This window comes from Bufo gargarizans, chromosome 2 (assembly GCF_014858855.1).
Source record: "Bufo gargarizans isolate SCDJY-AF-19 chromosome 2, ASM1485885v1, whole genome shotgun sequence".
Lineage (NCBI taxonomy): Eukaryota > Metazoa > Chordata > Amphibia > Anura > Bufonidae > Bufo > Bufo gargarizans.
Window position 1 is genome coordinate 138,647,479 of NC_058081.1, and position 13,715 is coordinate 138,661,193.

Consider the following 13,715-nt stretch of genomic DNA (forward strand, 5'->3'; position numbering starts at 1 on the left):
AACACATCTCCCCGCATAGCGATTGGCTGGTAGTGATGACGTCACGTGTTACCAAGGTAACGGCCGGAATGACAGCTTCAAAGCTAGTCCACGCCTCAGTTAGGAATGAGGGACTGCGCATGCGTGATCAGGTGGCTGCCGATTCAAATCCTCAGTCTGGCGAGACTACAAACCTGTGGGACTGGGCTGACCTTGTCCCTGCAGAGGACTGCGCATGCGCATCACGTGACCTGTGCTTACAGTGATGGGAATGTCTCCGGGAGCATTCACATCTACCTGATAGCAACAAAATACCTGCAAAAACCGCATGTTTCTTTTTTAGGATGTAATGCGTTTTAAAAACCTCAGCAGCCTCTAGCCATTGCAGGTTTCTTGTCTGATTTCCACCTTTTGGCTTTAAAGGGGCTCGCCTTGCTGTTCTGAAGATCCCTGTGGAGGAAAGATAGTTTTCTCTGTACTGGAACAGACTGTAAGCTCTTCTGCTCAGTTCCCACGGATGTGTTCCCAAGCCTTCCTGTTCAGCTGTATAAGGGCTCATTCAGACACAAACTGCGGAACCGCAAAACATGAATAGCGGCCGTGTGCGTCCTGCACTTTGCAGACCACACATGGCCGGCCCTATGATAGAAATGCCCATTCTTGTCTGTGATTGCTCTATCTTTTTTGCGGGGCCTCGGAAAAGAACTACGTGGCCCCATTGAAATGAATGGGTCCGCACCTGTTCTACAAAATTGCAGAATGGATGCGGCCCGAGAAATACAGACGTGTGATTGGACCCTAATGCCGGTGAACATGAAGACTCCAAACGAACCCGACTAGCAGGAACCCAAGCGTTAGAGCCCCCATGGAATCAGAGCGCAGTAGACATGGCGGCATTTTGGGAACAACAGAGTGGTAACTCCAGGAGAAATGATCGTTCCTCCACCATGTCTGAAGACCCTGGGGCTTTCAGAAAAGCAAGGATAGCCTCCTTGGTATTCCCATCACTAGGATATGCTGTCACTGACATAAGTATGCATCCCACCTCTGGGTCTCTGGCTCCAGAACTGGGCCCCCACAGAGCACACATGTCCACCCTCTGTTCACCGCTATGGGAGTTCTGAAACTAGCCCAGCGCTGGTGCAGCTATTTCAGCAGTCCCATTGCAGTGAATAGAGAGGTGGCAGCGCTTGCGCGGTATGCTCAACATTCACGGCAATGTGAGTCCCAAAAAACAGCAGAGTGAGTGCTCAGCTGTTTCTACCAGTCCCATAGCGGAGAATAGAGGACAAGCTGTGCATGCATGGCTGCCTCTCCAAGCATTGCTATGGTACTGCTTGAAACGGTCAAAATAGCGCTAGGCTAGCTATGGAAATTCCCCAGCAGTGAACAGAGGGTGATTGTGTAGGTGTACCTGCGCTCCCTGCACTTCGGGGGCCTGTTCTGGACACAGGAGCAGTTCCCTAGCGATATGCCCCCAGATAAAAATACCCCTTTAAGAAAAGAAAAATTGGTGTTAGAGTTGCAGGCAGCGTGTGATACAGGAGGAGCTGAGCAGATTTTTATATAGTTTTATGGGAAATGATTCAGTATAGCCTGTAATTTATACATTTATAGCCCTGCTCATTCTGGGCTTTGAAGTCCAGGAGGCGGTCCTGTCAGTGATTGACAGCTATCTCTGTATACACAGTCATAAAGGGAAGGTCCTATCAGTGACTGACAGCTATCTGTGTATACACAGTCATAGAGGGAAGGTCCTATCAGTGACTGACAGCTATCTCTGTATACACAGTCATAGAGGGAAGGTCCTATCAGTGACTGACAGCTGTCTCTGTATACACAGTCATAGAGGGAAGGTCCTATCAGTGACTGACAGCTATCTGTGTATACACAGTCATAGAGGGAAGGTCCTATCAGTGACTGACAGCTATCTGTATACACAGTAATAGAGGGAAGGTTCTATCAGTGACTGACAGCTATCTGTGTATACACAGTCATAGAGGGAAGGTCCTATCAGTGACTGACAGCTATCTCTGTATACACAGTCATAGAGGGAAGGTCCTATCAGTGACTGACAGTTGTCTCTGTATACAGTCACAGAGGGAAGGTCCTATCAGTGACTGACAGCTATCTCTGTATACACAGTCATAGAGGGAAAGTCCTATCAGTGACTGACAGCTATCTGTGTATACACAGTCATAGAGGGAAGGTCCCATCAGTGACTGACAGCTATCTGTGTATACACAGTCATAGAGGGAAGGTCCCATCAGTGACTGACAGCTATCTGTGTATACACAGTCATAGAGGGAAGGTCCTATCAGTGATTGACAGCTATCTGTGTATACACAGTCATAGAGGGAAGATCCTATCAGTGACTGACAGCTATCTCTGTATACACAGTCATAGAGGGAAGGTCCTATCAGTGACTGACAGCTGTCTCTGTATACAGTCATAGAGGGAAGGCTGTCAGTCACTGACAGCTGTCTCTGTATACAGTCACAGAGGGAAGGTCCTATCAGTGACTGACAGCTGTCTCTGTATACAGTCACAGAGGGAAGGTACTATCAGTGACTGACAGCTACAGTCAGGTCCATAAACATTGGGACATCGACACAATTCTAACATTTTTGGCTCTATACACCACCACAATGCATTTGAAATAAAACAATCAAGATGTGCTTTAAGTGCAGACTGTCAGCTTTAATTTGAGGGTATTTACATCCAAATCAGGTGAACTGTGTAGGAATTACAACAGTTTGTATATGTGCCTCCCACTTGTTAAGGAACCAAAAGTAATGAAACATAATAATAATCACAAATCAAAGAACGGAACGGAATGCATTTTGGAGCATTCAGTTACGTTTTGTCCCCATTGACAATGAATGGAGACAAAGCGGAAGCGTTTTTCCCGGTATTGAGACCCTATTAATATTAACACTAATTATGAGGTTTTTTTTTATTACGATAACATATATATATATATATATATATATATACACACAATTACATGTAATTAACATTTTTAATATTCTCTTTTACATACAATGGACATACATGTTATATTTTCCGTGCTGGCCTGTATGTGTCACGGGTAATGGGTAAGGTAAAAACACCAGATACACTCAAAAGAGATAGACAATAGTCTAGGCCTAGACTAAGGAAGAGGGAGGGTGACCTCCTAGTAATCCCTAGGCCTTTCCCTAACTCCTGCCAGTATGAGCAGATCCTGATGGTGGAAATACTCATACACCGGATACCTATGCCCTGCTAAAACTGGACGAGCCCTAGGATAGGTAGCAGGAGACAAGACATCTGGTTCCTTCCAGGATGAAGAAACCCGCGTCTCCCTGAGGCCTAGAACCAAAACACACCAGAGAACAACAAACAGAACAGGCAACTTGTACTTGGCTTAGAGATGAATGGAGAAGCAGGAGATCCAAGACAAACAAGCTCTAGCAACTCCCAGAGGAAATAACAACTGCATGGTCAGCAGTGTGAGGCAGACCTAAATAGAGCCTCATCACCGATAAACCTGAGGAGAGGTAAGATCCTGCCAAACAAAAACATACAAAGAGGAAAACAGAGAGACCTGTCAGATAGCCTCACATGCAGCAAGTCTATCCGATCTTCTCACTGTGACAGTATGTTCTGTTGAAAACACTTTCCCAGCATATATCCCTCATCATCACTTGTGGAAAGAAAAAAAAAATAAGAAGGCACCTGCATGATCACGAGAACAGGGGTCAGTCCTGAACTGAGCAATGGTAACGCATACGCGATGCGGATCAATTCGAAGTCTATAGGACTCAATTTAAAGTCTATAGGAACACTATATCCATCATTCTCATAGAGACTGAAAGGGGATGCAGCATGCATGTGTGAACACCACTCCATTCAGGGCCCACAGGACCTCTGTTCTTGTGACATTGGTGGGAGTCCCAGCGGTTGGACCTCCAGCCATCATACAGTTATCTCCTATTCTGTGGATGGGTAATAAATGTTTTTGTGGGCCAGTCCCTTTAACTGGAATCGTACAAGTAGGTTTTAATGCAGTTTTTTGGCACCAGACACAGGAGTGGATATAAAGCAGAGAAGTATATCCTTTAGTACCCACTCCTGCTCACATCACTGGTGTATGAACCACAACATGGAATATACACAATACATTGTCTAATTCAAATATACAAATGAATCCTTTAATTTGTGCAGCCATTGTAAAGGCCCTACTACACCTACAGACGCTATATAAACGCTCGTTAACGATGATCTGGCAGTGTAATAATGCGCAGATTACCTGATCACGCTCGTTCATCAAGTAATTGGATTATTTCAACATGTTGTGCCGTGTAATCAGCGATCTGCTGCCGGCAAACAGTGCTTCAGTACGGGGACAAGCAATGGCATTATTGATCGCTCCATGTAATAGCAGCGGTCTCCTCCTTTAGCGAGCAGGCGAATGTTGGGAAAGAACGCTTCCCTTCCGACAATCGCCTGCAGAATCTGTAGGTGTAATAGGGCCCTAAGTCACATATATGTATAACAATCACTACGAAGGGTTCATATATAGACACAGTAAACATATAGACCATATTATAAGCAGCTATAGCACAAGATTGGTCACACACTTGGCCGTATCTATAGACTCACTCACATGGACATACATGTGTACCTCACACACTTCCCGTAATTCTTGAAAATCTGTAGTTCTGACTTTCAGCCCTTCAAACTAATTGCACCAAATTGATTTATCCCTAATTAAAATTTGCATTTAAATCATGTGTACAGCCATTGTACTGTTTTATTTATTTTTTGCTGTTTATAAAACAAACAAAAAAATGGTGCACAATGCAATAAAATAAAATAAAAAGCACCACCCACCTCAAAACAGTGTTTTAAAGAAACTTTTTATGTCTGTACTGTACCGATCCCCCACTGCCACCGTTTCGCTATGATCCCTGATACACACCAGAACCAGGACTGTCCACAGCGGATCAGTGGCCAGCGTACACAAAATGTTTTCCCAAGAAAAACGCTTTAAAAATGATTGAAGCACATTTTGTGTGCGTTTGGTTTGTGAAGAACCCTTGAAGGGGTTTTATATTGATTATCTATCCCCTGTACATAGTACAGTGGCTATGCTTGGCATCACAGCTCAGCTCCATTCACTTCTATGGAGCCGAGCTGCTCCTAGGCCACGTGATGTCTTGTGGCCTACGTCAAGCTGCGAGAAGGCCGAGGCGCTACTGCGAGCCCCACTGCCTTCTTAAACAGCTGATCGGCAGGGGTCCCGGGTGTCGGAAAACCTCTTTAAGACTGGGATCATGAGCACGATTTTTTATGATTTTTTTTTAACTAAGCAGAGATGTGCAAAATGAGCTGACTGTAGACAGGCCATTATAGCTAAATGATAAAGTACATGGAGGATATACTATACTGAGCTGTAGTATTCAGGTTAAAATTGCTGTGTTGGCACTTTGTGATAAATATGTGGATTCTGGGTTGCAGTTTGGGCACTTGGTCTCTAAAAGGTTCTCCATGACTGCCCTACCACATACACTCATCAGATGAATAGATACACAGGTCTACATTTACTAATGATCTGTAGCAGCATAAACGTAGAGTCTGCCTTCACAAGATGCGCCAAGTTCACCACAGTGGTGCAGGTTGTGCCATATATATCTAGACGTTAGACATTTTATATTACTTGTACAAGTTCAAGGCTGGTATAGCTTTACGGCATTTTTTTGCGCCAAAAACCTGGCACACACCATGAATAAATCAGGTGTATTTTACAAATCCATCTAACCTGGCTCACTTATCTAAGCTACTTTAAAGGGGTTCTGCAGTTTTTTTAAACTGATGATCTATCCTCTGGATAGATTATCAGCATCTGGTCGGCGGGAGTCGGACACCTGGGACCCCCGCCGATCAGCTGTTTGAGAAGGCAGCGGTGCTCCACCACTCACTGTTTACCGCAGACCAGTGACGTCACGACTAGTATCACTGGCCTGGGCGAGGCTAAGCTCCATTCAAGTGAACAGAGCTTAGCCGCGCCCAGGCCATACTAGTCGTAACGTCACTGGGCCTGCGGTAAACAGTGAGAAGGCTGCGGCGCTGCTGGAGCGCCGCTGCCTTCTCAAACAGCTGATCGGCGGGGGTCCCGGGTGTCGGACCCTCGCCGATCAGATGCTGATGATCTATACAGAGGATAGATCATCAGTTTAAGCAAACTGCAGAACCCCTTTAAGTGACTAGCAAGGTGCAAACATCTCCTCTTTCAATAATCAATAATACATTTTTCTAAAATGATCTGCGCCAAAAGGAAGGTGCAACTTGCGACTCAATTTTGGCAAAATGCCCTAGTAAATATTGGCCAAAATTTCCATCCATTTACCATTCAGTTCATAAGCTTCTGTGCAACATGTTAATAAATTAAAGCGACCTTCTGGATATTACCGTCATTTCTCAGTTAGTTTCATTTGCCCCTTATATGCTGTATATTCATTTAGTCTAATGTAATAAAAAAAGCAACAAAAAAACAGCCCTTTGCTCCCTCTGACGCACGAGGAAGGTTTTAGTCGGCAGTGTGATGGCTGGAGGTGCACATCAGGCTTATTGGCAACTGGAATATTGATTTTTTATTTTTTACAAAAAAATTCCTTAAAACATTCAGATGTTACACAAGCAATGTGTGATGTGTACTGTAATTAGCTGGCACATGAGAAGAAACTTTGGGCCGTATAGAATAGACCTCTCCACAATGGTATATTTACAAGAATCCCCATGGTCTAGTAAAAAGGGAAAAAAGTTTCATCCAATAAAATTGGAAATTGAAGGCCATTTATGTAAGCATTTGACAGAAGAATGTCCATCATATGAGACAGTGACATCAGGAGAGGCTTCTTTCTTTCTGACAGTCTTATCCCATAGTCATCTGCAAGATACCTTCAATCATTTCCTGGAGGAGCGATCATTTTTCATACACCAGATGATTCGGACAGAGACCTCACGTGTTAGATTACTAGGAGGTTCCCGTGTGGTCACAGCTTTTAGTTCCTAAAACAATCCCAGTGGCTAACAGTTCATGCCGTGATGGAGTCCTGGAAAGAAAAGATGACCGACGACTCATGACTTGGTCTCTGCCATTGATTCCAGTAGCCGGGCCCCATTGGTAATTGCTGTGGTCAAGAAGACAAATTTGTGACCTAAAAATGAAAACAAAAGACTAATCAGATACAGTTCTAGCACTAAAATGCATGGTATAGCGTGGAAAAAGGAGTATATGCATGCACTTTTCTCAGGGACATTTGTCTCTGTGACGTCAATGAGAAAAGTGAAGCAAAATGCAATTTAAGGGAATTTTTCTGTGCGCCACTCCTTTTTTCCATACTATGGTTTTTAAAAACGCAAGCAGTAAAAAACCACACACATGGGTGTGTGAATTGTAGGCCTCAGGCATGCGACCATCTGCGTTTTGCAGTCCACAAAATAAGGATGTGGTTCGTGTTCTGTTCGCATGTTTGTTTGCGGACCAGTTGACTTCAGTGGGTCTGTGGTTTTGCAGGACGGACATACAGATGTGGAAAGCACACAGATCATCCATGTCCTTTCCACATCTGTGTGTCCATTCTGCAAAAAGATAGAACATGTTCTATAATTGGCCGTAAAAGTGGCTCATTGAAGTCAATGGGGGGAATTTATCACGAGGGGAATATTTGAAGTCAGTTTTGCTTGAGTCTGTGTTGGTCTACTTTACACCACATTTATCAAATGTCTCATTGTCCTTACACCTAGAGAACCTCCTCCAGTTTTCCTACTCCACCCTCCTCCTGGAGTGAGATTGCGACTTATTTGTGACTTTTTTAAAAAGTCGCAATGATAAATCTGGGGTGAAACTCATTAACATATCTAACCACACCCACTTCCCCACCCATATTACAAAACTGGAGTGAGTGGTGTAAAAATGAAAAGGTGAATGTAAAAAAGTCGGAATTTTTTGCGTAATCGCTTACATTTTGCAGGAGTGCCAAAAGGTGGAAAAGCCCTATTTTGTGACTTTTTAACGTCAGAATTCTGGAGTGAAGGTATGATAAATCAGGGCCAAGGAGTCTGCAAATATGCAACATGGACGAAGCTGCAATTTGCAGCCCACAAAATACTTAGTCATGTACATGAGCCCTTAGGTGCAGAATCAGCACCAAAATCCACACAAAAAATAAATAAATCTCTGTGTTAACTTAGTCTTAGGGCTCATGCACACAAACGCTTTTTGCGTTCCGTATACGGGCCGTATTTTGATTCCGTATACAGAACTATTCATTTCAATGGGTCCAAAAAGATGCGGACAGCACTCTGTGTGCCTGTTGTAGATATCAGGTGGCAGGTTACGCCATAAACAGATCTATACAACAGAGGTGGTGCAAGCTGGAATGTGGCAGGAAGTCGGATTCGAAATTTCTGAGACTGTTCCATACATCTGAATGGAAATTGCAGAAACCCATGGATGCGCTGCAGAAACAACCCCATTCCGAAAGTGGAACAGATTCTTACTTGCAGAAATTTTTTAGGACAAATCTGCAGTCTGTGAATATACTACAATACTTGTTTTTAACAAGTGTGAATAAATCTAAAATAATACAAATAATACATATACAGAAATTAGAGGCATTTTGGTTTTAGGCATCTTATTAATGAAAATCTCTCCTTGCCATCATTGCGTGGGAACCTTCAGGGGGAGATTTATCAAAAGTGGTGTAAAGGAAAACTGGCTTAGTTGCTCATAGCAACCAATCAGATTCCACCTTTCATTTCCCAAAGGTAAAAAGGTAGAATCTGATTGGTTGCTATGGGCAACTTAGCTAGTTTTCCTTTCTACCTGTTTTGACAAATCTCTCTCTCAGACTTTACTGCCAAAGGATAAAAATCTGCCCCGATCCGTGATGATCACAGAAGTGCAGGACAGATTACAACTAGGGATGAGCGAACCCGAACTTTACAGGTTCGGCCTTCTGGCAGTGGGGAAATCCCGTTATGGATTCCGTTATGACAGAATGCAAAATGGAAGCCTTTTAAAGGCATTCTGTTTTGATCCGTCATAATAGAAGTCTTTGGCCAAGCATAACGATCCATCTGGTTTCCTGTCGACAGGACTTTGTTTTTCATCCTGCCTAACGGAAACCAGATGGATCCGTTATGCTGCCCATAGACTTCTATTATGACGGATCAAAACAGACTGCCTTTAAAGGGCTTCCATTTTGCATTTTGTCATAGAGTTCCGTTATAACGGAATCCATAACGGGATTCCTCCACTGCGAGAACGACACCGAACCTGCAAAGTTCAGGTTCACTCATCCCTAAATACGACATTCAATCTGACTACTAATGTTTTACATTACATGGGTTGTACCTATTTCTTTTCCTAGAAATCTCAAAGCCGAGATCTCTGAAAACGTGCATCCTCCAAGGAAAACTACGACAATGGTCCTGTGAGAATCCGCAAAAGAATTCCTCTCCGAGAGTTGTTCTGCATATAGAAGCAAAGTTCATTGTAGGTTCACAAACTTCTGTCAGACTGTTTGTTTTTTAACATTGCAATTTTATAGGAAAAAATAAATACCTGCAAATTCAATGCTATGGAGTAGACGTGTCACTTCTTCAAGACCTGTCCAACCTTTACGTGCCAAAACCTGAAAATCCATACACTTGTAAACACATGGCATAGTGATATACATACTGAGGTAGCACGTTATGGTGGTCATACACATCAGATAGAAGTAGATGTCTGAACTAAGGGTCGTCTGGTGAACAATCTCTTTGTAGATGCAGCAGAACACAATTTAGTACATATTGGGCTTTCCAGCTTCAAACTGGTCAATGTTCAATGACAACAGGCAAAGAACGAAGGCGGAGGTCTTTCTGGGAACGTTCTTTTAAAAGACAGATTAAAAAGATCTTGATATACAGTTTTATGGGAAAAGATTCTGTAACCTTCACTGTATCTAGACCAGGCATGCTCAACCTGCGGCCCTCCAGCTGTTGTTAAACTACAACTCCCACAATGCCCTGTTGTAGGCAGATAGCTGTAGGCTGTTCGGGCATGCTGGGAGTTGTAGTTTTGCAACAGTTGGCGGGTCGCAGGTTGAGCATGCCTGTTCTAGACTCCGCACACGCCACAAGGTCAGGTCTCAGACAGAGGTTCCAGGATCATTACAATTTACTTTTCCACATTGTCTTACCTGCTCGATGATTTTACAACTTAGCGGTGTGTAAGCCCCACTGAAAACATATGCCATGTCCTTTGGGGTCTTCAGGTCATAGTCTCCATCCACACGAGGGATCTGTCAAAAAGGTTTTACATTAGTAGAAGTAAACCGCTTGCACACACTATTCCTCACTATATCTGGTAAAATAGTAAGGCAAACGCATAGCATCCTTCTTCTCATTATATAAGTGTCACACTGAACAGATTCACTCCATTACAGAGACAGCGGAGGGTATACACACCATGGAGGAGATTTGTGCCAAATGTATCAGATGCTGCACAAGGTTTGATACGTTTGGTGCATCTTTAAGCATACTTTCACACTTGCGGCAGAGGATTCCGGCAGACAGTCTCATCGCAAAACGTATGCAAACTGATGGCATTTGTCAGACGGATCCGTCTGACAAATGCATTGAAATGCCAGATCCATCTTTCCGGTGTCATCTGGAAAAACAGATCTGGTATAAATTTATTTTGCATTTTTTTCGGTCTGCGCAGGAAAGCTGGATCCGTTTTGCCGGAACACTTAATGCCGGATCTGGCACTAATACACTTCAATGTAAATTAATGCTGGATCCAGCATTCCGGCAAGTGTTCAGTCTTTTTGGACGGAGATAAAACTGCAGCATGCTGCGGTATTATCTCCGTCCTGAAAAGACAAAAAGACTGAACTGAAGACATCCTGATGCATCCTGAACGGATTGCTCTCCATTCAGAACGCATGGGGATAAACCTGATCAGTTCTTTTCCGGTATAGAGCCCCTAGGACGGAACTCAATGCCGGAAAAGAATTACGCTAGTGTGAAAGTACCCTAAGGGATCATGCACATGACCGTTGGCTGTTTTGCGGCCTGCAAATTGCGGATCTACAAAACATGGATAATGGCAGTGTGCATTCTGCGAAACGGAATGGCCGGCCCACAATAGAACAGTCCTATCCTTGTTCTTAATGCGGACAAAAAGAGGACATGTTTTATATTTTTGTGGATGCCACACCGCACCTTTTCTGTCCCACTGAAGTAAATGGGTCAGAAGCGGACAAAAAAATAAGTTCATGTTGACTTCAATGGGAGCAGGGCTGCAGTAGAGAGCTAGTGCCTCTACAATGTTTCTGGTGCTATGTAGCTCTGGTGCTGCCTTCAGGTGGTGGAGAGACACAGACCAGGTGATAGGCAGGGGGGTCATACTCCTGCCAACCAGTTAGTGATGGCCTGTCCGAGGATAGGCCGTAACATAAAACAAACAAAAAAACTGTCCAACCCCTTTAAATCAGCTCACCAGGCTTACAAAACTACATTCTTACCCACTTTTCAAAACTGGAGTGGTGTTAAAATGGAAAATGTTGCAACATTATTGCACGCATTCTGGAGTGCAGAGCTTAATAAATCCCCGCCACCTCCACATCTCTAGGCGATACAACCACTGCCTCGTCCTGGCAGAGAAAAGTGCAGGATCATAACCTCTGGGCTACTTTAAATGGGTTGTCAAGTTTAGAAAGTTAAGAAAGAAGAGTGTCCTGTGTTCAGAATCCTCACCTTTTGGCCAGAGTATAGACAGAGTGAGATCCTGGTCTCTACTGCAGACCCATTCATTTGGATGACCTGTGTGTCATGGCGGCGATGCAGAGACACTGACCACTTACTGCCAGGCTTCCCCACAGATTACACCAGGAGGGGGACACTTTGTGATTAGGAGGCAAAGAGGGAATGTCCAAAGCCAGAACCCCTTTAATGTAAATTATTTCAGAAGGGGTACGTGGCCAGAAAGGCACCACAGAACCCACCTTACACACACAATTTTCATCTATCGGCAGAAAAACCCTATTGATCACCCAGATATTGCAGACGATTCAGGACAACTAGAAAACAGGCTGCATCCGTGCTGCTGAGATGCTACACAGCAAAAATGTTCATGACCAAAGCCACACCACTATGGTACGTTTAGAGAAAACATCACATAACAAAGTGTTCTTCTGCATGAAGACCAACTACAAGGCTCTGTTGACACTTGTGTCATGGCTGCCATTTTCTCCGGATACATAATGGCCTTTTTATGATCTGTCATGATCCATTTTCCCCTCGCAGACTTATAATGGGTCTGTCAGTCCTTGTTTTTATTACTGGATAGGGCAGTGGTCGGCAACCCGCGGCTCTTTTGATCCTTAGATGCGGCTCTTTGGTTCGGGCTGGCGGGTGGGGGGCCTTTCTTGCAAAATGTCAAGCTTTCAAAATGTCCATCATGTGCCTCCTGCCCCGTCTGTCTGCTCCTTCCACTTGATGAATGAAGCAGGCAGCCGGGGCAGGAGGCGCATGACGGAGGGTGAGATGTCACGCTGCGCACAGCAGCAGAAGGGTGGGCAGCGGCTGACTTTCAGCAGAACACCGGCCATGTGAGGAGTGAGGAGTGATGAAGAGGCCGCCGCTCAGGTGGGATATCTTATGGGGGATATCTGTGGATGACGCACTTATGGGGGATATCTGTGGATGACGCACTTATGGGGGATATCTGTGGATGACGCACTTATGGGGGATATCTGTGGATGACGCACTTATGGGGGATATCTGTGGAGGGCACTTATATAGCATCTTATGCTATATATGTGTCATCCACAGATATCCCCCATAAGTGCGTCATCCACAGATATCCCCCATAAGTGCATCATCCACATTACATCCACATCTGCAGACAAGTTTAATAAAAGTAAAAAATGATAAAGATAAAATGAAATAATAATCAAGATCCAAATAAAAGAAAGTACATATAAAAGTATGTAAAAACACACTCTGGGCTCATGCCCACGAATGGAAGGGCGCTGTGCCTGTGCTTCGGACCGCAAATACCGGTCCGCAATGCACGGACACAGACCATGGGGCAGCTGCATGAGGATCGCGGACCCATTCACTTAAATGGGGTTCGCGATCTGCATCCGACTGCCCGCACCGCAAAAAAAGTAGCGCATGCTGAAGTGAATGGGTCCATGATAATTAACATTCCTAAAAGCAATAAAGAGTAATAGCATAATATGATGTTACCAACACATTACTTACTAGTCCCAGCTTTTTGCTGATCCCTCTGAAATGGCTCTTTTTTGCCAATGATAGAAATGCATCGGTAAGTTTTCCTGTAGCCATATGCAAAGATACAAAAGTTTAAATAGTCACAAACTTTTCACACAACTTTTAATAAATTAATAGTACAAAGTAAAGCCACCATAAGAAACTTTGTAATATGTTTTATCAGTGAGAAATGTCTACTTCTCGTGTTATTAGCTGTTTATCTCTGCCCCCCAACCCAATAATTGCTTTTCACTTTGAAAAAATTTATTAATTCCATCCTTGAACCTTGACAGTAGCAGCTCCACAGGAGGATCATATATCATATTACATATGTCAATGCAAGTCTATGGAGAGGGGAGGGGGAGTGAGCAGAGGCACACATGGACAAGCAGACTGCTGGTGCTACATGGGGTGAGGTA

The 13,715-nt window shown here is 44.0% G+C and overlaps 1 protein-coding gene across 1 annotated transcript in view; it reads right to left on the bottom strand.

The window, feature by feature from the left end:
- Nucleotides 1–6,602: 6,602 nt before the first annotated feature.
- The window catches only part of VPS33B (VPS33B late endosome and lysosome associated), a 40,943-nt gene continuing 33,830 nt past the window's right edge, over nucleotides 6,603–13,715 (bottom strand). Inside the window, exons 20-24 of the mRNA XM_044279498.1 lie at nucleotides 13,288–13,361; nucleotides 10,215–10,316; nucleotides 9,596–9,665; nucleotides 9,386–9,502; nucleotides 6,603–7,184 (exon numbers count right to left, since the gene is read on the bottom strand). Of these exons, the coding sequence (XP_044135433.1) occupies nucleotides 7,105–7,184; nucleotides 9,386–9,502; nucleotides 9,596–9,665; nucleotides 10,215–10,316; nucleotides 13,288–13,361 (443 nt within the window). The 3' untranslated portion in view covers nucleotides 6,603–7,104. The remainder of the gene's footprint in view (nucleotides 7,185–9,385; nucleotides 9,503–9,595; nucleotides 9,666–10,214; nucleotides 10,317–13,287; nucleotides 13,362–13,715) is intronic.